The 21,960-nt window shown below is 51.0% G+C and overlaps 7 protein-coding genes across 7 annotated transcripts; 4 read left to right on the top strand and 3 right to left on the bottom strand.

Moving 5' to 3' along the window:
• The first annotated feature begins 1,751 nt into the window (after positions 1 to 1,751).
• On the top strand, positions 1,752 to 2,565 carry BCR38DRAFT_440067 (uncharacterized protein). The gene is made up of 2 exons (XM_040860681.1): positions 1,752 to 2,004; positions 2,058 to 2,565. The coding sequence occupies exon 2, from the start codon at positions 2,252 to 2,254 to the stop codon at positions 2,468 to 2,470; it is 219 nt and encodes a 72-aa protein (XP_040713476.1). The 5' UTR covers positions 1,752 to 2,004; positions 2,058 to 2,251; the 3' UTR covers positions 2,471 to 2,565.
• A 1,233-nt stretch (positions 2,566 to 3,798) lies between these two features.
• BCR38DRAFT_348494 (uncharacterized protein) lies at positions 3,799 to 4,989 on the bottom strand (the record flags this gene model as incomplete). Its single annotated transcript, XM_040856426.1, has 2 exons — positions 3,799 to 4,515; positions 4,750 to 4,989. 2 exons carry the CDS (start codon positions 4,987 to 4,989, stop codon positions 3,799 to 3,801), a joined length of 957 nt encoding a protein of 318 aa, XP_040713475.1.
• A 7,157-nt stretch (positions 4,990 to 12,146) lies between these two features.
• BCR38DRAFT_411274 (uncharacterized protein) lies at positions 12,147 to 15,450 on the bottom strand (the record flags this gene model as incomplete). Its single annotated transcript, XM_040858558.1, has 4 exons — positions 12,147 to 14,489; positions 14,542 to 14,901; positions 14,948 to 15,277; positions 15,328 to 15,450. 4 exons carry the CDS (start codon positions 15,448 to 15,450, stop codon positions 12,147 to 12,149), a joined length of 3,156 nt encoding a protein of 1,051 aa, XP_040713474.1.
• An 887-nt stretch (positions 15,451 to 16,337) lies between these two features.
• BCR38DRAFT_348178 (DHHC palmitoyltransferase-domain-containing protein) lies at positions 16,338 to 17,687 on the top strand (the record flags this gene model as incomplete). Its single annotated transcript, XM_040856402.1, has 2 exons — positions 16,338 to 16,426; positions 16,511 to 17,687. The coding sequence occupies 2 exons, from the start codon at positions 16,338 to 16,340 to the stop codon at positions 17,685 to 17,687; spliced, it is 1,266 nt and encodes a 421-aa protein (XP_040713473.1).
• Positions 17,688 to 18,903: 1,216 nt separating this feature from the next.
• Positions 18,904 to 19,914, bottom strand: BCR38DRAFT_348480 (P-loop containing nucleoside triphosphate hydrolase protein; the record flags this gene model as incomplete). Its single annotated transcript, XM_040856425.1, has 1 exon — positions 18,904 to 19,914. A coding segment is annotated over one exon (1,011 nt), but the record flags the coding sequence as incomplete, so codon positions are not given.
• Positions 19,915 to 20,326: 412 nt separating this feature from the next.
• BCR38DRAFT_459287 (uncharacterized protein) lies at positions 20,327 to 20,650 on the top strand (the record flags this gene model as incomplete). The annotated part of the gene is made up of 1 exon (XM_040862265.1): positions 20,327 to 20,650. The coding sequence occupies one exon, from the start codon at positions 20,327 to 20,329 to the stop codon at positions 20,648 to 20,650; it is 324 nt and encodes a 107-aa protein (XP_040713471.1).
• An 84-nt stretch (positions 20,651 to 20,734) lies between these two features.
• On the top strand, positions 20,735 to 21,888 carry BCR38DRAFT_487145 (uncharacterized protein; the record flags this gene model as incomplete). The annotated part of the gene is made up of 4 exons (XM_040864118.1): positions 20,735 to 21,001; positions 21,061 to 21,204; positions 21,269 to 21,434; positions 21,581 to 21,888. The coding sequence occupies 4 exons, from the start codon at positions 20,735 to 20,737 to the stop codon at positions 21,886 to 21,888; spliced, it is 885 nt and encodes a 294-aa protein (XP_040713470.1).
• Between the last annotated feature and the right edge of the window lie 72 nt (positions 21,889 to 21,960).

Below are 21,960 nucleotides of genomic sequence, written 5' to 3'. Positions count from 1 at the left end.
AACTGGCAAAATATGGCCAATCACACCCCAAGATCATCTCACATGCTTCCCATGTCGGGAGGGTCTTTAAACCGCCGCCGCAGCCCCCGATCTGTAGGGAAGGCTACTGCAAGGTCATTCAACATGAGCTTAGTGCAGTTCAACCATCTGGTATAACTACTGCAAGCATCCGCATAACCGTCAAAAGTTGCGTGTGTTGGGTGGCGCGGACAAGCAGTGTACTGCATACAGTCGTCGCAGGCTCCCGCCAACCTAAAGTGGCTATTTTTTCTGTCTATCGATGGGAGTACGACGTACAAGCCAAGAGGAAGCTGTACGACCTGGTCTGCATAGCCCGTGTTCCCATGTGCTGTGTCTGTGGGTACGCATTGGACTGAGTTCGGGGTCGGGAGGTTACACCGATCAAAAATAAGATGTGCCATTCGGCCCGCCGACTGCGTGTCAGAATTAGAAGTGGCCTGTTTGGTGCCGTAAGCTAGTGAATCGTGTTCCCCCCCTCCTCCCCGCCCCGTAAGACAGCGATGGCCGCCTCCAACGAAGAAGGGAGGAGGCCGGCCGGGAGGAGGGGAATGTAGGATTCGTAAGGCTCATTGCTGACTACTTGCTGTTGACTAGTCGGTCAGTAGTAAAATACTGCGTTGGAGAGTAATAAGGCTAGCCGCAAGAACCGTGATGATGGCTTCACAGTGTGATGCATTCAGCCGTGTCATTGGCCGAAATTCCACCACAAGCGACGAGAATGTGACCCTTGTGAATGACTTGCATGTAAGCGCTTAGCTTATCGATAGCTGCGATTGATAGTGAGAGTATGGGGCTTCTTGACTCTGAAATGCATCATATCTCATCAGATTGACTGCGACTAGATTGTCAATCTTCCAAACTTTCCAGGTTGATCGGCATACGCAAATAAATCCATTGCACAATCCAAAGATTTTCCTCTTTGACTTTACCAGTGTAGCATCTCTTGGTGGATGCCACACCGTTGCGGAATATTGGTAAGCATGCGAACATCAGGCTAATTGCAACGCAATTCGCTTATTTCCTCTTCGAAGATCCAGATAACCTTCAGGCGACCCATCATCGTCAGACGAAGTCACTGAACAGGCAATGATTTGAGTAGGTAAATAGAGGGGCAGTCAGTGAGTGATGGAGGGGAGTGCGTATAAGCAGGAGCTGCCTGCACCATAGCCTTGTGTGGAATGGTGTTTCATTCGCCAGGTGGAGGAAGATGCATACAAAGGATTATCGCACCAATCGATAACATTGGCTCTGCATGTCAGCCTACCAATAGATATCTTTAGCAGCTGCTACTGCACATACTTATGCATGGAATGCTTCGCCTCAAGTGCACTTTCTGATGTGAGGTCTGTTTTTAGCCCCCAAAGACAGTGATCTGAACTGCCGGGCCACTTGTGATTGGGGTTGTAGGCGCATAATGGGCCCCGAAATACACCTCGGGACGTTGGGCATGCGGTTGTGATGCGCGATGGAAGATGGGAACAGCCGCGGGAATGTACACCACCAACCCACAGGGCTGGCTGGCTGCGCCGAGTTGGGGTTCATCGCGAACTGTGATTGTGATTGTGCGTGGTGATGCTTTGTACGCGCTGGTGTCGCGCCTCATGGTGTTCACCGTCACAAAGCGAAAACCTCTCCCAGATATTGTGTAACAGTCTGGCCAGAGACAGCAGCAGGCCGAAAACGAGAACCAAACATGCCGCCCTTGCAGCAAACAGCAACCGAAGGAGCCTGCCTCACAAAATAATTGTTTGCGTGAATAGAAATCTTGCAACGTCCATGTCAGGGATCTAGTTCCAGCGTGAAACTTTTTAACACTGAGCAGACGAAGGCCGAAATTGAAAGGTCTTAGCTCGCATACCTCGTACGGAACTGTTTGATCGTACCCCTCCTACCAGCCACACCACACAGTATGGCAGTCTGTGACGACCCGTCACATTGTATAGGAGGGTTGACTTTTTGGTTCATGTCGGACCATGTCCATCACTGGGCAAATATCAGCCGCTTTGTCTCTGCTGTTGTGCCAGCCTGGTACTCACAGCACCTGGTAATTAGTAATTTCCATCAAGGAACCCCCCAAACCTCAACCTTGTCATCACAAGCCGACGCGTCTCCCTGTCCGACAACAGATGCGCAAAAAGTTTCTTTAAATGATCAAGCACAACGCACACAGGATGTTCGTGGGTAGATACCGCTCAGGCATCCATCCCATCTTTTTGAGTTCTCACCTGAGATGGTAACGAGACAATTGGCGAATAGAAAGAACAGACTGGTCTGGACTATCATGACCTGGATGATGACCTGCCTTGTCCCACTGTCGTCTGTGTGCGGAACAAACACAGCCGAGTCCCTGGAATCCCTGATGCGCCTGCGCAGGAAGGGGATCTCTTGTAGCAGGGGGAAAGCGTCTGCTGCCAGAAATTTAGTAAGACCCAGCACTGAATACGATTAATCAGATAATGAGTAAATAAAAAAAACAAATGCGTGTCGCAGTTGTCCTCCCAGAGAAGAAATCACATTGCCTAATTTGGTCACCCACTGTCTCATGCCGCTAAAAAGGAAGGGGAGGTGGCATACAGATTGCAACCATCATCTCCAAGCTGAACAGGTTGGAGCACAGGGCAAAATTGCAAAGCCCTAAATGGCCAAACGAGAAATTACGATCATGAGAACATCTCCATGTAACAACCCAACTGGTAGCAGTCCATGAGAAAAATGGCACAGTGAATACAGACAACTGAGAACAACAGACAGAGGCAGGAAACAACAAATTGATTGATTTGAGTGAAACTGATAATTGACAGTTGGGCCCCGCAGCTAGAGCCTGCAAGTGCCATGGGACTCGGCCCCACAGTGAGTACTTGACGAAGCACACGAATTTTGGCTGTAGCCTCAATGTCTTGGCACTGCCAGTTGTGTCAGAACTCATCGAAGCCTTGCATGTCGTACGTCATTGATAGCCTTAGAGCATTGCCTTCCCGCACATGCTTTGCCAATGCAAGCCCAGTGATGGCCACAAGTACAGACTACGTGCTGAACTTACTCAAGGAGGTTGGAATCAGGTAATGTCTTGCCTTGAATATCTATCACATAACATTACGCGCTAAGTATCAGGTTGCGTTGTTTTTCAATGTTTTCCAATTTCTAACTAAGGGTATATTTATCCAACTCGTCGACCCTGTCGCCTCAGCGCATTCGAGCTGTTCGCAGCGACCTTGGGAATAAATGACAGAACGCCCCTCGATGTCTCTGCCCAAACAAGCCACTCCAAGATTATCATGTAAACAATATCCAATATTCATTAATTCGAGTGATTGAGCAATAATTTCAACCAACATGCGCGCGCAGTGAAATGCGCGATCCCCTTAGATTCCCAAATTTTTTACCATCCTCGCCGCTGTGGGATTCTGCGTCCCATAACTATATCGTGTGCTCCTGGTGGCACATGGCTGAAAGTAGTCGCAATATGAATGGGTATCTTAAAAAAGACAATAGGAAGACCAAGCCTTTCTCCAAGTTGATGCGTCTTGTAGGTTGCCCCGGTGTCTGTAAATGGTGGAGTGACTTCTCCAAAAGGAAAACGCAGAACGCATACCCGGTGCGATGCGATTGCCAATCCGGAAATGATGACTCCGAACCGAAAGGAAAATCCGTTGTTGATACAAGTGGTGGGTTTGCCATCTATTTTTGTGTGGTTTTGTGTTTTCATCAAAGGCCCTCCCATTTAGTCCCGGATGATGACTTGAAAGAAAATCCAAAGGAGATGATGTCCTTGGTCCTTTACAATGTAGGCTTTTTGAGAATCTCCTCACAGTTGGCGTCAAAACGGAGATTCCAGAGGCGGACCGACTGCATGAAGCGTTCCGTCTTTTCGAGCTCGCGCTCGCGACCAAAGAGGGTCTCGACGAATTCGACGCCTGACCCCTTCCCAAGCTGGGGTGCGTCCTTGCGCTTGTTGACCTTGAGCATGGGAGCCTCACATCTCTTGAGTAGCATTCGCAGCTTGTCAGTCAGGCGCTCGCCAGATTCAATGAAATCCTCGATCATCTCCTTGTTATCCTGGGCCCGAATCCTGGGAACACATTCCTCAGAACGTTTGACCTTGCCCGAAAGCTGGATGAGAAGAAGCCAAAGCTCACCAGCCATGTCCGATATGGGAGTAGCTGGTCCATGGTGGAAGACAGTCCAATCGTAGATCCACTTCCCTAGAGAGTTGGAGTCAAAAACACTGCCCAGCAGCACGATGGGTTCCTCCGTCGGGTCCCAGTTCTTCAAAGAGTAGCCCGCGGGAATACGGTGCTTCTTCGCATCGGCCTCCGTAGCCTTGGCCGTCGAAGGCGCCTTCTTGTGGTGCGAGCTGGTGGGGCGGGCGGTGGCGGATCGTTGGGGGATGGGTCCGGATTGGCGTCGCGTGTGTGTGTGTGTATGCCCGACCCGGGTTGCCGACCGTTGAATAGGATCTTCGTAATATGCTGGCCTCTCCTCGAAAACAGTAGCCTGTTCGTAGTAGTAGTAATCAGTGCCATATCCCGCAGCAGTGTAATTGTAATCTCGGTGCCTGGGGCTCCTCGACTGGGCTGGCAACACGTAGGTGACGCCGTTAACCTCGAAGACCTCGTCCTCGTCGGAATCCCCATGAGAGGCCCGGTAGTAGGAATAGGAGTTGCTGCGGCGCTCGCGCTTGGGCGTACAGGGCGTCCCCTTTGAGAAACTTTGCTTTCGCGAACTCACTTTGGGACCCGGGCCAGTGGCGTACTCGCCGGTACTGGTGTATCTGGGCGAGAAGGCGGTCTTGTGGTCGGTTTGGCCGCTGCTTCCATGGCGAAAGTGAGCTCGCGTCGCCGGCCGTTGGGGAGTCTGCTGCGCGTAGAAATAGTTGTGTCGCGGCGATGGTGTCGGCGACGGACTACCAGAGTAGTCGTAGTAGGGGTTGGGGGTACCCCCATAAATGGGAGATCCGTAACTCGCCATCTTCTCAACTCTCGCGATATCCAACTGACATCCGAATTTTTCAGATTAACTCCAGACTCGCGAACGTCCCCTATGCAACGCAGTCGCCGACAATGTGTGTGGTTTTTCTGGTTTTGAATAGCGCCTGTGTCGTGACGCTGGAGGGAGTGACACCCGTCACCTTGGTATGTGGTCGGTAGGAAGAGGAGAGAAAAATCTTCTTCTGTTGGAGTACATGTCAAGATTTGGTGTTGATATCCCCCGGGGAGAGATTGGGCATCAAGTCGCAGAATCCACGAACTTGATATTACTTCGGGATGACGCTGCACGATTCTACAATCGTCTGGGAATGTTCGTTGGTGGATGCAAGCGCGTGAATATTTGTAATCGTGGGTACTGAATGGCAAAAGCCAAAGGGTGCGAAGAAAAGCCCAAATTCTGAAGAGGTTGGGCTAGGTGACGGCTTTTCTAATAAAAATGTGTGTCTTTGGGCAAGAAAGCACCCTCGGGGAACAGGGGGGTGCCAGAGCAGTCGAAACAGGGATTTAGCATCAGGGGGGTTCAGGCGCAGGAATGGACTGCGTTTTCCCGCGTGTTCTTGGCCTGACTTGCTAATGGAGGGGGCGTGTGTGTTCTCGAATGACCCCTTCCAAGGATTAGTCACACCCCCAAAATTGTCCAGCCACACAGTCCTTTTCTGCGCGCGCACTGCTCTCTCAGTGGTCCAAATGCCCGGTCCTGTTGGAACTCGGTCGTGCAGCGAAAGGCTGTGATTCCCTAACCTTTCCGTTGTAACACTGCGCTTCAGCTCAGCTTACTGCTAACTCGGGTTCCAAATATTGCTCGGAATAGCAAGAGTAGGGGCAGTGAGGCAAATCCCACCAGCCAAGTCGTCCTGGATAGTGGACAGCAGAGGTGACCGAATTGATTGTAGCAATCCACGGCCACTAGCTGTCGTCAATTGACTAGGTTCGTTTGAGTCACTGATATCGACAACCTTCCATCTTCGAGGATCGAAATTATAAATCTGGGATTTCGATATTGGTGAGGGACAATGGTAGGGATTCCCAGATTTGCAGGGCTGGCAGGGTCCTGAACTTTGCGCTGGAAATTTGGCCAGGGCCTAACCGAAATAACTTCGCGCCAAACGGATACGATTCCAGGTCCAGTGGTACCACTTAAGGACTTGGAGGCGGCGTTGGAGAAAAATTTTCTCTTGTTACCAATATAACCAGGCCCCAGGTTGCTGGAGTCTTTCGCGGGACCTTCAACGATTCATCGGTGATACTGCAAGAAGGGTCCTTGGGAGGATGGTCGAGGCGCAAGGCTCCAAAGAGGGAAGTCGATGATGGTTGGGAATCGCAGGATACGAGAGCGAATCCTAGCGAAACGCAAAGCCGGCCGGGGACCCTTCCGTTTATTGAAGAAAGCAACTAGTGAGCAGTATTGGGATTTGATATATGTTTGCTTGTTGGTTGGCTTTGCTATGTCAAACCAGGCCAACGACTGAAAGGGACAACCTGCTTGTTGCGCTGGATCTGACCCGGACGTGGACGCCGCAGAAGGATGATTGATTGATACTCCAACAAGCGATGCGCACACGCTGTAGAATGATTTCCTGGGCTTCTCGAAATGCTTGCTACGGACAAGCTAGGATATCGTAGAATCGGCGCGAGAGCAGAGCAGCGAAGGACGACCAAATCCAAGTCCAAGGAAGAAGGCAGTTGAACGATTGAGCACAAGTGCGAAGTATCAGTAACCAAAGATCAATGACGGATCCGGGTCTTGCTTAGATATTAGAAGGCGGGGGAAGCGACAGTAGGTGGAGCACATAGGCGTTTGATGCTTTAAAGAAAGTCGGAAAGTGCAATGACCATAGATAACCTGGAACACCCCGCCATACATCACCCATCTCGGCTGGCCAGTTCGAGTGATTATCTTCCTTACCACACCACCCTTCTGAGGCCGACCCGTGGTTGCGTGGACATCCAAGTCAGCAAGGTCTGGATTCGGAATGTCTGTCGCCTCTTGGACCCTTGCACATGTGTGAGAGTGTAACACCAACCACACAAAAGTGACAACTATGCTAGTTCCAGTTCAGGTTCAGCGTGCTGAAAAGGGGTAGGATGGTAGGCGCCGAATTCCACCTGTGAACACCATCACCTTTAGTTACCTCATGTAACACTGGTGGCCACTATCACTTTATCTAAAAGACAACCACTACTGATTTAGCCCATCGTGCAGGAATCGGCCACACGTAGGCCATTTATCGCATCATTCTCACGAACACACAAGGCGGAAATGGTTCGTCAACGGTGGTCATCTGCACCTGCATTTGCGGGGTAACCTCGTTAGACTGCATATTCATCCACCCAGAACGCTCTAACAAACTGCAACTATGGCGAGTTTGGGTTGAACACCACTGCATCTGGCGTGTGACTTGCAGACTAACTTTAATCATTGGCGACGCGTATCTCCTCTCTCCTGCATTGATCGCCAGCCCATGAGTATTTAGGAACACGCGAAGCCAATCTGAAAGTTCTTTCCATCTTTTGACTTCACGACCTCGGATTATGCCCCTAGGAAGTCGCCATAGTACCACCAACACGGCATCCTCGGCAAGCTTGGAACCGGACCAGCCACCAAATCCAATCCTGTTCCCGACATCAACCAGCCTCAGCCAAGTTCATATGAAGGCAAGAAATTGCCTGGATGACATCGCTTCATCAAGGCCAAGCGGTTTGATATAATAGTGGCCACTTGTCCACATGAAGTTTCCATACTTACCGTGTTCACGCGATGATTTGCCACCTGGCCTGTCTGGGAGATATGGGTGTTGATAAACTTTGAAAGCTGGCCTGGCTAAGTAAGTCCTTCTTAACCTCTGGAGCTTACACTAGCGCCATGTTTGGCTGGCGTCATAGTTTCTAGCCGTCTCGAAGCATTCTTCTTAGTATCTAGTGCTCGGGGCAAACGCGTGGATGACAAGCACAGATCCAAGAGGTGTTATTCATTAGGGTCCTCTCGCGCTTGTCCACTTGGGAGTTGGATCCCGCGCCTCAAACGCTGGCTGCCGAAACCCTCCAAAGCAAATTTCTCATGGCGTTTTCAACCACCAAACGCGATGCCCCATACAGTAGAGCCTAGACTATCATAGAGAGACTCATCGGGGTGCAGCTGCAAGTTCACGATGTTATTCTCCTAGACCGATATTACATCCACTGCCGTGGGTTAATCCAGCATGGCACCGTCTGTCTGTTGGCCATTTGATCCATGCAGCCATGGTTTGGTAGTGTCACACAGACAGATAGGCCCTTGTCAGGTCTTGTTACTACGAAGTGGACTCAAACACCAGCCGCCATATCCACCACCTTGCCGGGCCCCCAACCGCTCCAGCTATCCGCCCTCCCGTTACTTCTGTACCCTGGCAAGCCACCCTGCGACTAGTCAGTGCGGCATCATATCTTCCACCTTCTCATTTCAACCTTGAAAAATTTTTCATGTCCTCATTTCTTTGCGCCAACTTTCCGGCATGGCAGGAGTTTTGAGTCAAGATTTCGTCATCGCAATCGCATCGTCCAAGTGACTCATAGAGGTGAGCGTCATATGTGCGCGTATATCCTGATGCCCTGGGTGTCGTAGCACTGCTGCAGTGCTGTCCAATATGTGTGTATTCAGTCGCCCGCGTCTGGCATGGCCACTGGCATGGCCTGCATTGTCCCAATCAGGGCCCTAACATATGCTAGTTCAACCTCCGATTGGGGAGACAGTGATCCTGGCCGCAGAAGGACCTGCTGGCCCACCGACTGCTACGGAAACGGGCAGATAAGGAAATCCCTAACCCATCTGCACCACTTATCTACAAGAGCTCCGCCTTTTCCAGCTGTCAAGAAGCCTCTTTCAACCAAAAATAGGGCCTCCAGTTATCGATGGTCAACAAGTCTACAACACTTAATAGAACAGATCTCCCCTTGGGACCTCACCGACTCTTCTGCAGCTCTATGCCATGGCAACGGCTTGGATCTCAGGGCTGTGCATACGTTCACGCCTTACATGCGACCGGGATTGCTTGGTTCACTAAACTGCCTGTGATTCTGGCTCAACCCCTCTGACCCAGCAGGTAGGGAGCGCGCAACCACGGGCAAATTCACTGAAAATGAACGCCCTCCTCGGACCACACGTAAGCGAACAAGAAAACCTGGCAGAACAGTAAATGTGCACTTGCAAGTGGCTGTCATCTTGAAACATGGCGCAGGTTATTGGTATCCCTTTCCCGACGGACGGATGCAAGGGTTTGCTTTTGTGACTGCTGGGCAAGTTAGTTCGAGTCAGGTTATTGGTGGCGGTAGCACCCGTTATCAAACCACACACTTTTCTGAAATGGCACGAGCCATTCATTATCCCGCGGGCCTTATACCGATACTTGTACTACAGTTGTATCGGTTGGATGTCATTTGACGTTCTGGCAAGTTGGTTTGGCAGCTTTTGTCTGGTACCCTATTATCCTAACCATCATTACGTTCACCTGCCCCTCCTTTACGACAATACCATTTCTCAATAGTCTACAGCATTGCGATTTTAGCCACTAGATCACCGATTCACGTCGCTCCAAGGAGCAGTCCGGCAGGCCATTGTCCATTTACCTTTCATCGGCCATTCAATTCCAGTAAAGTGTCGCCGAGTACCTGGTAGGCGGCCTCTTCGTGCTTTTCTTTGCCTGTGGAAACGCATCATGAAGGCAACGCAGCCTTACGTTGACGAGCGGGAGGGGCAATTTTTGGTGATACGTGCAGCTGAAATGAGGGTGCTTCAATATCCCACCTGTCAAGTTACGCATTGCCTTGACAAGTTCCGCTTGTACATCATTGCGTTCCAACAAAGTCTTAGGTCTTCTGCTGCGTCGCTTCACTTTGAGTTTGGAGGATTACTGGTGGTTTTCGCGATGGCGATCCAATGCCAATGCCTCGGGACCACTTGTTGGGTTAACGTGTCACCGTCCTCCTTCAAGATGTGGCTGTGTTCCGGAAATCCGATCAAGGTCCATTCTCGGCCGGTGTCGCCACCTCCAGGTTCCACTTCTGGCAGTGTTCTAGAACACCGGCTCTTTTGCTCCATCAAATTCTCTAGCTTGGGTAACAAATTATGCTTTCCAGGGTTCTTAAGATGACCATGTCACTCACTGTTCACGTTGCGTATAACCAAACATCCGCAGCGCACGCCTCTTTTCTCGTCTCTGTTGGAAAGGATTTGGGGGCGAAAAACACAGTGATATTGGGTCACATGTCCGTCCGCGGGGACCGATGATTACGTTGAGGCCCATCCCGACGACTACTTGATACCCAAGCAATGAGTCAATATCAGTGCATCTTTTGCCTCCCAACATCGAGTCGCGAGTGACTCATATGCTCGGTTGGGCTTGTTATCCGGTGCAAGCAAGGGCAGTACTATTCTCGCCCCAAACAGGCATTCATTCATGATGACGACACTTTACCTTCTGGTATCATTTGAAGTACGTGGGCGCAGTCTGCTGGTAGATGGGACCCTATTGATATGGGGCCTAGCATCCATCTCGTCCAGGGAAGCCTAACAGGCAGCAGTGTCATGCTTAATGAACGACGAAATCTCAAATTCCCACCAGACTTCTCACTGCTTACTCAAAAGGAGGAAACGTGACGTGTTGCACAGGGTACTCGATGGCCGAGGTTTCATTGGCGGGGACGTATCCCAGCCTCACATGCCAGTATGGCAACTACACATGCATCGAGACAAGTCACAACGGACAATACAGTCGAGGAATGCATAGCCTGTCGCCTCACTTATGCTTTGAGTTACCAATGAGTATTAATTTTGGCGCCAGTGCTCACCAAGAGACTCGTCACCATGCTCAGCCTTGTTGGACTTCGTCTCGCAGTGGAATTCACACTGCTCCACGCAGACATGACTGACTCATTCAATCCACACCTTGTGTCTCTTCACTGTGTTCACGACCTGATCAAGATATCGCGACCAACAGTGTTGGCGCACTGGGCTCATCACTCGATCTTGAAGCAACCCTTTGCGTGCTATTGGTCAGGATGCGAGTCTCTGCGTTTCAATCTGTTTGCTCACAGGTCCGTTAGCCAGAACAATTTTTATCCTCAACTATCCCCTACATAGCCAAACGCAAATGAACGGCGCTGAGGGCAGTCGATCCCGGAATGAGCTCATCGTTCTGGTGACTAACGCAGACGAAGATTCATTGTGCCACACGACAGACAACATGTGGTCCAGGGGGCCGAAATAAAGACTGGGTGTGTGGTCAGAATCAATAATATCCACAGAACAGAACAAATCTGGTCCATAGGTCTCTCTGTATGGTTACAGATCTGTCGACACTGGACAAGACTTTTCTATGGGATGGTGGCCAAAACAAGTGGCTCCTGAGGGAGTGATAGCTCAGTGATGAGATGACGTCGAGTGGCTAAGATCGTGCAGTCATCTTGCTACTGGCAACCCATGTTCCGGGTTATCTTTTCTAGTGAGATCGAGGTGAGAATTACATCACGCAAGTACCTAAATGATGTTTACCTTGCTAGAGGCTGTTCCACTTGCTGAATAATACTTTGTCACAAGTGTTGCATCCCCTGGATCTAGTCAGCTTCAACAAGGGCCACTCTTACATCTTTCAGACCCAATTCTAGCCAGTTTTCAAGAAAATACACTTGAATTTCATAATTTCTGCTTTTCGGCCCCTAGACTATAATATTTCACGATGTTAGCTAGGTTTTCTCTTTCAGTTCACTTCCCTGGAAGCATAGCGACTGTAAAAATACTCGAGCATGTCTACATTTGATAGGCGCCTTCAAAAAAATCCTCTTTGATGGAGATCAGTTTGCTATGCGCAGCCTTGTTTGAGTACTCGTTTGTCTCATTACAATCCCTTGTAGTCGGCGACAAAAAGGCTAGGCGGTGGTGTTCAAGTATGGCGATCGCTCCCCGGACGAGTGAAGAATTGTCCACGTACTATTGTCAACTGTAGAATCTAGGGATTGTTTTCCAAGGCCATGTTCAGCTAAGTGATCTACCAAAACAAGTCCAACATGCCAGCGCTGGCTGGTGGGTACAAAAACCGTCGTCCTGAACCCAAGGTGACCCTACAAATGACAACCCTGCGCAATCTCCTATGCCAACTCAAGCACTCACGGCTCGTCAATTACAGTATTCAACCATTTTCTCCTCAATGCAATATGCGCTTCACCATGCTTGGTAAGTAATCGCTTAGTCTCCTTCTGTCGTTTCTTCGCCTCTTTCTGATCTTTTGCGGGCTCAACTGAGTCGATCAATCTCAGGCTCTCGTCGTCGCGTTCCGTCCATACACCCTCCCAGTTCGTTGGCAGCCCATTTCCCTTCTTGAGATTCTCCATCACCTCGCCAGCCAAGCCCCTATTCCACGACGTGGCATCAAGGCTGCGACGTGCAATGTGTTGCGGATAGCCTAAAGACATGTAATACTCCACGATATCGATGAATTTAGCACCCTTGGATGGGACCGAAGAAGATGGCGCTGGTGTGATATTCTCATGTGGACGAACACTTGTTTGCTTCGGGGTTTGAGTTGGACATGGTTTGGAATCTGACTGCTCCGCGCGTGAGCTCTCAGCTGTGGAATTAGGTGGAAAGGAGTGCTCAAGTTGTGTCTGCGCTGTTAGCGGTGCCAACTTAGTCTGATAACGTGGGGAGAACGATGCTGGCAAAGTGCGGCGCTTTGGTTTTGTGGACTGTGTCACTGATAGCGCAGGGTTGGGGCCTTTGCCAAATCTAGGCTTTGGCGTTACTGCGTTCTCTTCATCGTTCTCATCCAGCAGAAACGGCGGCTGGGCTTTTCTCTTGGGAGTGGGAGTGGTCTGCCCAGGAGATAGTTGAGTTCTAGTCACATGAGGAGAAGGCTGATATTCTGATGGTTGAGCATCAGACTCTAATCGAAGCTGCTGCGAGGGCGTGATGCCAGTCTGCGACTGTTCTTCCACTGGTGTGTTGAATTCAACATTTTGTGTCTCTTCGAATCGGAAATCTTGAGTCTCTGGCTCAAGTGCCGGCTTTCGTGTATGTACGTTATTAGGCAATTGTAATACTCGGCTGTCTTCTGCACGGTCTGTTTCGGTGGCAACTTGCTTCCCCTTACGGTTGCTCTTAGTTGACCGCGAAGATCGAGGTAGTGACGTGTGTCTTGAATCTGCAGGTGATACCGCTGCGCTAAGCGAAGGGCGTAGGCGAGCTGTTCCGTTCACTGCATCGGGGGTTGACGGGATGACACTACTCCTGGTGAACTTAAAGTGTTTGCGGGGCGTTTCGGCGTGGATATGATCAGACGACCCAACAGCATTGAAGCTGCGCTTTAACGATGCTTGTTTTGGCGGGGAAGAGGTGAAAGCCAACGCCATGTTTGCAGTCTCCTCTTCGTGTTCATTGATAGCGGCTGGCTCCTGCACGACCGTGTCCTCATCTTCATCTTCATCTTCCTCTTCGTCGCTGTTCTCGTCAAAGGCAATCAATGCTTCCTCAAATCCGGAAAGATGTACATCGTAGCAATTCCGGATCTCGTCCGGCACTGTTGGGTACTGAACCCAATTGTAATACAACAATTCCGATATTTGTTGCCAATCGCGTTCTGCAGGATCAACCTTTTGAGACATGACTGCCTGCCACAGATCCCATAATTCAAATGTACGCCCTCGTACCGTCGGCCAAATACTCTGCAATCGTGCCTGGGTGTCGTTTGCTAAGTAGACCTGGAGATCTTTGTAGAACTGCTCCTTATTTGGGTTGTATCCCGTATGGAAAGTGGAACTAGCTGCCGGGTGAGTAATTTGCTGTGAAGGCCTTGATCTGGGTGTTGCATTGGACTGTTGTTGTTGTTGTTTTGCACGATATGTTCCTATCGAGGGATCCTCTTCAGCCTCTGCGTCTGAATCATCTAGCGCCATGTTGTCGCCCTCTGCATTTGGTTCGTATAGTGCCGCGTTGTCACCCTCTGCATCTGGTCCATCTGGTGCCCCCTCTTCAACCTCGGGATCTGACTCATCAAGTGCCACGTTATGGCCCTTTTCATCTAGCCCATCTAGTGTCCCTTTGCCGCCTTCTGAATCGAGCTCATCTGGATCCTCTTCTCCATCGGTGTCCAGCTCATTGTCCTCAATCGCTTTCTGTGCCGAATTTGTAAAATGGGCACCTTTCGAAGACGTCTCAACTGAGGTTGCCTGCTTGACATGGAAGCTCCCCTTTGCTACATTGACCACCTGTAACTTAGGAGCGGGCTGGACATGCCCAACCGTGTTGATTCGCGAAGAACCAGCTGGTGCTCGCTGGAACGCTTCTTGAATGGCTGGTAGAGCAGAAACTCTGGTCTTGGCGGCTTTCCTAGACTGCTCGGCCCGCTGTTCGGCTCTGGACAACTCAAGCCGCGGTTCTTCGTCGTGCTCCACGCGAGGCTTCAAGTGTCTGAGATACCGATCCCTCCAGGAGTGCGCCGTGTGCTGAGGAAACTGCGCTATCATTAGCATTGGTAGAATGAGAAGCAACACAAAGTGCACCAACATCTTCGGCCAATTCTTGGTAGATTGTGTTTCCCGAAAGACGCTTCCCATTTTCCTTACATTCCCTGATATAATCAATAAGTAGCTGATCTTCTTCCTCGCTGAATTTAGCCCTGGTAGCGCGAGCACTGCCTGGGCTTGGCCCACCCGAGGGGCGTGAATTTTGGGTTCCTGGCTGGGAAGAAGTGGGCGTTGCGCGACCCGCTGACGGGGATGGAGCTGATCCAAGTGCAGCAACGGGCGTCGCCGCGGGTGCGCCCCCAGACGGAGAACCTTCATCATCCGGCACACTTGATCGTGGTACGTGTGATAATTTCTTCACCCAGCGGTCTCGCCAAGACTGATAGGTATGGTGGGGATACTAATACAAGTTAGCAATGTCGAAAAATGCAGCTTGCACATCCCACCTTTTCTGCTAGCTTCTTGTATATGACATGTCCGGATAAGGCGTTGCCCCCTTTTTCGTGCCTCGTTGCCCATTCCATCAAAATCCGGTCATCCTCGGGGGTGAATGGAGTCCTGGTCCCCTTCTGCGGGATCTGGGAGGAGCCCACAGGTCTTGGTTCAGCAGTTGGTCGGACATTTTGGTAATCTTCAATATTTTGAAGGCGTCCATTCTCAACAGACTCTTGGATGAATTGCCAGGAGTAGGAGCCGGGGGGTACATCCGTTCTTGCGTGGTCGGCAATCAGATGATCTGCATTTTTTTCCAGCTTGACGACCTCGCCTCCATTGTTCTGCGACATGTAAGTTCCACTCGCTTTCATCGAGTGAGCGACAAACATACCTCGATGTTTTGGATCACCGTGGCTCTATTCGGGACGCGATGAGCGACCCAAAACCTTTTGCCCTTGAACAAGGTACCCCCGCTGCCTCCGGGAATTCCTTGATATACGATACCAGCAGACATCGTGCTAACCCTAAGCAAACCCTGGGGTTGCAGAATGGGGCGTCTGAGTTGCAAGTGTCTGGGCTATTGCGCCAGCTCAAACACGTCCAAGAACTACCCTGTGGATATAAACGAGCTCCTGACTCGAATACATGCAGCAGGCCTGGTGTCCTGAATATGGCGCTTGGTAAGGATTGTTGTCGTCGCGTCTTCTATGGTCTGATCTTCGCGCTTGATTCCTTGTCACACCTAACTCCAAAGAAAGGCAATGAGGTGGTCCATGATTCAGTTATTTGCCTTTGGGCGGAGCCTTTTATTGTTCGGAGTAATCGGTCAGGCAGCGCCAGTGTCTTGTGGTTGAGCCTGCTGCGATGTCCAGACGCGTGATGCACCTGGCCGAATTTGCGACTGACTTCCAGGGTTGCCACGTGGGGTTAGAATTATGCGGCTATTGAGGCCGCAACCGGTGGTTTCTGAGCACCCCGTTAGAATGAAATTATGACGTCGCACTGCTACAGTGGGGGCAGCCTCAGAGTTACTTAGGTTAGAATGGTGGTGGGCCTTACCTCGCTAGTTGGCTAGTTGCGTGCCGTTTGCGAAGAGCTCTGCAGTTGGCATTGCATTCATTTTCCTCAGCTCGCACTCACTGTCATCAGCTCCCGTCTCACTCAACACATGCATCGCGGAAACCTCATGACTTAACGAGTGCAGGCTGCCATGTCCCGGATCATCAGACGAGTCAGCGGATAAGCGCTGTGCCTCACAATTTGCTATTTGACGCATCGCTCTGAGCTGTCTCAGATGGACCTGCTTTGGCACCTTCGACAATATCGCGAAACAATTCCGTGATTGAACACGACACCAAATACACGAAGTGTCGCTCCCTGCATTATTCTAAGTTACGAAAAATGGGCGTGATTGCCCAGATCGCGATAGGCGTGCTCGCTATTACCTTGTTGACCGTAATAGCCTTTTTTGGTCGAGTCCCTGCTCTACGGTAAGTTGAACGCTGCAGCGAGCATACCAGCCGTTCTCACCACTATATATCTGCAACACAAACATCATACTGATATCTATTCAGACACACACCGATAGCATGGCTTCATCGCGTACTCATGGTCCATATACCAAATGGCATCTTGTCCCTAGACCAGCGATTCACCTCAGGCCGCCTCACGTCCTCATGTTTCCGCTTCGGAAATAGGATTATGTACGGTCGGCACCCGACGGTGCTCATTTTCTTCTTCCTCCTACTCTCAGTGAGCGAATACCTCTTCATGCCCGGCGCCTGGCCGCGGCTCTCACTCTTCCACAAGATCGCCGGCAGCGTCTCTATTGTGTTGCCCTACTGGTTCCTCTACTTGTCGGCCTACGGCGACCCGGGCATCATCACGACCGCCTCCCACTCCAAGTACATGAGCCAGTACCCGTACGACTTCTCACTGTTCCACCCAGGACAGATCTGCCGCACCTGCCAACTCATCAAGCCGGCGCGGTCCAAGCACTGCGCCGTCTGCAACCGCTGCGTCGCCAAGATGGACCACCACTGCATCTTTATAAATAACTGCGTCGGCTACGGCAACCACGCCCACTTCATCCTTCTACTATTCACCACCGCGGTTCTGATCTCCTACGGCGCCATACTCGGCCTGAGCCTGATCTCCGAGACGATCCACGGCCGGCATCCGGGGTGGAAGCTCTGGAAACCACGCAGCTTCACCTGGCACGACTACCTGGTACTCCTGACGTTCGGAATTCAGGAAGACGTGGGTATAGGCAGCGTATCAATGCTCGCAATGATGACGAGTCCGCTCGTGTGGGGATTATTGGGTTATCAACTCTATTTGATCTACTGCGGGACCACCACCAACGAGAGCATGAAGTGGCAGGATTGGAAGGCTGAGATGGACGACGGGTTTGCTTTTAAGCGCGCCATGGCCAGCGACAGGGTTAAGGACCCGCGCTGGGAGGCGCAGTGGACGAGATGGCCCGTCGAGTCTGTGCAATCGCTAGTGAGGACGGAGGATGGCAGGCCGCCGCCTAACAACGAGGGGCCGGGTATTGGGGAGTGGGAGCGTGTTTGGAATTTGAAGGATGTGGAAAATTTGTACGACCTGGGGGTTTGGGACAACATGGTCGATGTATTCGTCCCGGGATATTCTTTCCGGGATGCGATAGTTACTGACGAAGAAAGGGGTAGACGGAGCAAGAAGTCGAAGGAGACGAGGGCTAGCAAAGTGATAGATGCTGTCACTTAGTATGCCATGGGTCACTTAGAATTAAAAGCATCTCGTAACCATGAGGGGATATCTGCAGCCATAGACAAGTAAGTCGCCTTAAACTCAACTGAAGTATCCTGGGGGTCTGTATCTAGAATGTCGAATCTAGTAAAGAACAGCTCGCCCACTGTAAGTGTGAAGAGCCCCTTACCTAGCTGGATGCTGAAATTGACATCAGATCCATCCAAACTATTGTTCCATGTGGTTCACTCAAATTCTTTACACACAAGGCGGCAGGGACGGCAGCTATGTACAGAGTAGTTATTTCTAGCATTGGCGCTCTAGGTGATATTCATATCTAACTATCTAAATGCAGGTCATACATACGTCGATTATATCATATACACCCTGTCCCCCTTATATGTACATTATCTGTACAATCCCATACGCTAGGATAATGACATGTCCATTATCAAGGCACCTTATTCAATGCCGTCGCGAACTTAGCCTCAAATTCATCCGGCTCCTTCTCAGGGCCCTTGTTCTTATTCTTTCCTTTTGTAGCCTTAGCAGCCTCCTTCTTGGCCTTCTTGGCCTTCTTGCCCTTCAATTCCCTTTGCTCGCCAAAGTCGCCAAAAGCCTCAGCAAACGCGTCCGCGTCCATAGGTGCGTCAAAAGTTCCTTCATCCCTCTCCTTCGGCTCGCTGTTCGGCCAGCGCAGAGCCTCTTCGGCTTTCTTCCTCGCTCGCTCTTCCGCGATATATTTCTTTGTCTCTTCCCGCTCGAGACGGCGATCGAATATGTCGAGGAACCTATCCTTGTTCGCAGCCTCTTTCTTCATGGAGGTCTTCCAGCGCCGTTCTTGTTCACGCTGCAGGGGGTTGAATATCTTGTGATGATTATGTCGTTTCTGTTTGGGAGGGTGGTCGTAGTTGCTGTTGGCTTGGAGGCTAAAGACGAAATCCTTGAGAATATCGTTGATCTCATTCGGATCTGATTTTGAATTTCTGTTCCTGGGCGCTGATGTATGGAGGGCGCGTGTCTGCACACGATTGTGACTTCCCCAGTTCGGAATAGCCGGCGTATACTTGCGTGGGGGTGTTCGACCTGTCGCTGAGGCGCGTTCAAGCGCGTCGAATGGGGACGCAGCACGAGGAGCAGGATGGCTTTTTTTACTCGCAGGTGTTGGCGACGGCGCTGGTGTTGTCATATTACTTGACGTAGGCCCATTCGTTGTTATTTTGGTGATTGGAGCATACTGTAAGTCGTCAAACGAAACGATCTTGCCGCTGTATTTCTTGGCTGCCTCTTGTTCAGGTCGAACCTTCTCGTCGACCAAACCAGCCAAGCGAGCAATAACCAGCCGAGCGACATCTACCGTGTCGGCGCCGACTTCCTTCTTGGTTGCGCCAACAGCTGTGACAAAGATGTCCTTTTCCCATTGCCAACCGCTTTCAAGATGTTTGAATTGAATGTCGCGCAATGTATTCCACAACTCTTGGCAAGTATTGAGCAGCATCGCCTCATCCCTGGCCTTGTCTGCTTTGGTGAGCACGATTGCAGTTCTGACGCCAGCTTCGCACAGCAAATCCAGAGCCACCAAGTCGGTACTCTTGGGGCCAACCTCGCCGTCAATGAGCACCACAGCTCCTTTCACAGACTGCCTCTTATGTAGGTATAGGTTGATATTGCGCCCCCAGTCCTTCAGAGATCTGTGACCATATCCCGGCATATCGACGATGAACAGGCTGTGCTTGGGCAGATCCTCTGTCCTCTTGACCTCGGTGGAAGTATCGGCAAGCTCCTTCATCGTCGGCGCAGGCCCGAAACCAAAAGCGTTCATTGCCCTCGTTCTCCCAGCCTTAGAGCTCGTATGCGCCAGCTCCTTCTCGCGACGATTCGCTATAGCGTTAACAAGAGTGGACTTGCCGACATTGGAGCGCCCGAGAACGCAGATCTCAGGAACACGTGTGTTCTTCTTGAGGGTATAGAAATCGGAGGTTCCATGGTAGAAGGTGGCTGGGTTCTTGGTGAACAAGGTCCTCAAATCGTCGATCAGAGATCCGTTATGTTTCGGCGACTCGAGCAGTTGTTCGAGGGGCACTTGCGAGATGGGCAGCGCTGGACTGTGAGGAATCGTAAAGGCGCCGACCTTGAGGGGCTGCCTCATAGGCCGGTATTTCGCGAAGTTCGGGTATGAGGCATGGAAGCCTCGCTGCGGAAGCCAGCATGAACGAGATGCTGGGGTGAAAGCTGCAAGTAGCATTGGCCGTAAAGAGGCCGGCATCGCCAGCAGCGTCGGTAAGTGTCGCGGGGCCATAGTGAGGAGTTTCGTAATTTTGTATCATTTCGATCAGTTATATGAGAACCATAGTGTCAGTTGGGCCAGCATGGCGTTGTCGCATCACGGCACAAAGTACCTGCACGTAGACGTGGTCTGCTGCTCTGCTATTCACACAGCTTATGAAGCTATCGGGGTTAAAGTTCTTGACCAAAAAAATTGGGTGTGGCTTGTATCAACTCCTAATCTTATCGCCGAGGTGCTGTGGCGCGTGCTCTAAATTCTTGTCCAAGTCTCAATCGGTTGACGATCAATAGACCCGAATCGTTCCATTACTGGTTTCTTGTCTCCGAAACACATCAAGTGCCAACGTCTTTCACGAAACCCTTCCGTCAACATGTCAAATCCAATCCGACTACGGTCTCTCTACCGTTCTCTCCTGCGGGAACTGCCGCCACGGCCTTTAGCCAAGTCGCAATCTCGATCACCTCTACACAACCGTCTCCGAAACACCTTCTCGAGCGATGCGCCGAATGAACGCGCCGTTGAGGAAGTCAATCAATTGGTGCGATACTTAAGGGCGCAAAGACAGTACACAACATTGCTGGAGCGATACAACCCGGGCATGGGCATGGACGAAGAAGAGCGAGTTAGGTTGACAGCACGGAGAGTGGGCATGGACCTACCTGTTGAGTACACCGAGGATGGCCAGAAGGATTGAATGCAGATGACGAAGAACCATACTCAAAAAGTGGAATGGGCCCATGACGGAGCTAAATTAGCCATACCAAGACATTGGCAGGAAATGGGTCCGGGCTGGATCTTAATCCGCTCGGAATACTGGGTGTTCGCGCATCAGCCCAACTTACAGTCCCAACAGCAAGGGAGCACATCCGTTTATGGGACACAGTTATCAGTCGCTATACTGCAATGGGGCAAACCTGATACGACCATCTGTCAACTTGACATGGGTGAGACTGCTGAGCATTCCAACAAAACACCAAACCTGAAGTCCCATATAATCACGAATAGGGCAGCTGAGAAGTTCACCTTTAATATAAGACCAAAGCATGTATATATATGTGTGTATCGACAGCTTGGGTCTCGAGTTCCTAATTGCTCAACTTGCAGTCCTTCCTAGATCGCAAGTGTCCGCCGAGCGCCACGTTCGTTCGCCTGCCCCCAGGGCTCCATATTATGATCTGGAAGCTCGCCGCCGGGCAGCAGCTGAAATACACATTCTTCGCTGGGTGGACGCCCTTCGGCGGCTCGAACGTTGGCAATTTTCCGCAAGGCTCGAGATCTCCTTGGAGATAGTTTCAGGACCCCGCCGACCAAGGAGGCCGTTGGCGAGGACTATTACTCCCCCATGTGGCCGTGGTTCGATGCGGCCCGGGCCAGTCTGTACGTCAAATGCGAGACCACGGACTTCTTTGGCCCCGCCCAGCCTGGTTTTGTCGAAGGGCCCCTCCGGGGCGTGGGGTTTGTGGTCCAGACTGTCGACGGTTCACAGCATGTTATCCTGCACCAAGATGTGGCTCAATATTAGATATTCTTCCCCATCATTGACCAGCTGATAAATCCCTAGTCTCTGAAGTGAATTGGCCTTTTCGGGTCGAGCTTTGTGTCGAACGGTGTCAATGAACAGTAGCTGGCGAAGCATTTCTCCATCAGAGGATCGTTCTTGTAGATATCGACGACCATGACCAGATGGAGACTATATGGGTTGAACGGGACAGCGAGGAACATATCGAGGCAGCCAAGAAACTGGGGGCTTGGCGGCTTGGTGGAGTTTTGCGCGATAGAGATATTTTATACATTTTCGACTTGGACGCCTTCAAGGACGCCTTTCATCTCAAGCGCGAGGCTCATGCGCCAGATGCCGACAATGGTGAGGAGGGATCTTTCGGTGGGGATGACGAGTTGAGGACAACCGACAACGCAGGGGCTCAGAAATGACTGGAGCAGATGTCTGAACTGCGGAGAGTTGTTTTCATTGAGAACATACTTGGGGGAAAAATCCATCTTATG

This window comes from Pseudomassariella vexata (assembly GCF_002105095.1).
Source record: "Pseudomassariella vexata strain CBS 129021 chromosome Unknown BCR38scaffold_10, whole genome shotgun sequence".
Classification (NCBI taxonomy): Eukaryota; Fungi; Ascomycota; class Sordariomycetes; order Amphisphaeriales; family Pseudomassariaceae; genus Pseudomassariella; species Pseudomassariella vexata.
This window is presented reverse-complemented; position numbering and strand designations above follow the sequence as displayed.

What these genes read in the sequence shown, in the direction of transcription:
- BCR38DRAFT_440067 (XM_040860681.1), top strand. Translation starts at nt 2,252, where the DNA reads ATGGTAACGAGACAATTGGCGAATAGAAAGAACAGACTGGTCTGGACT.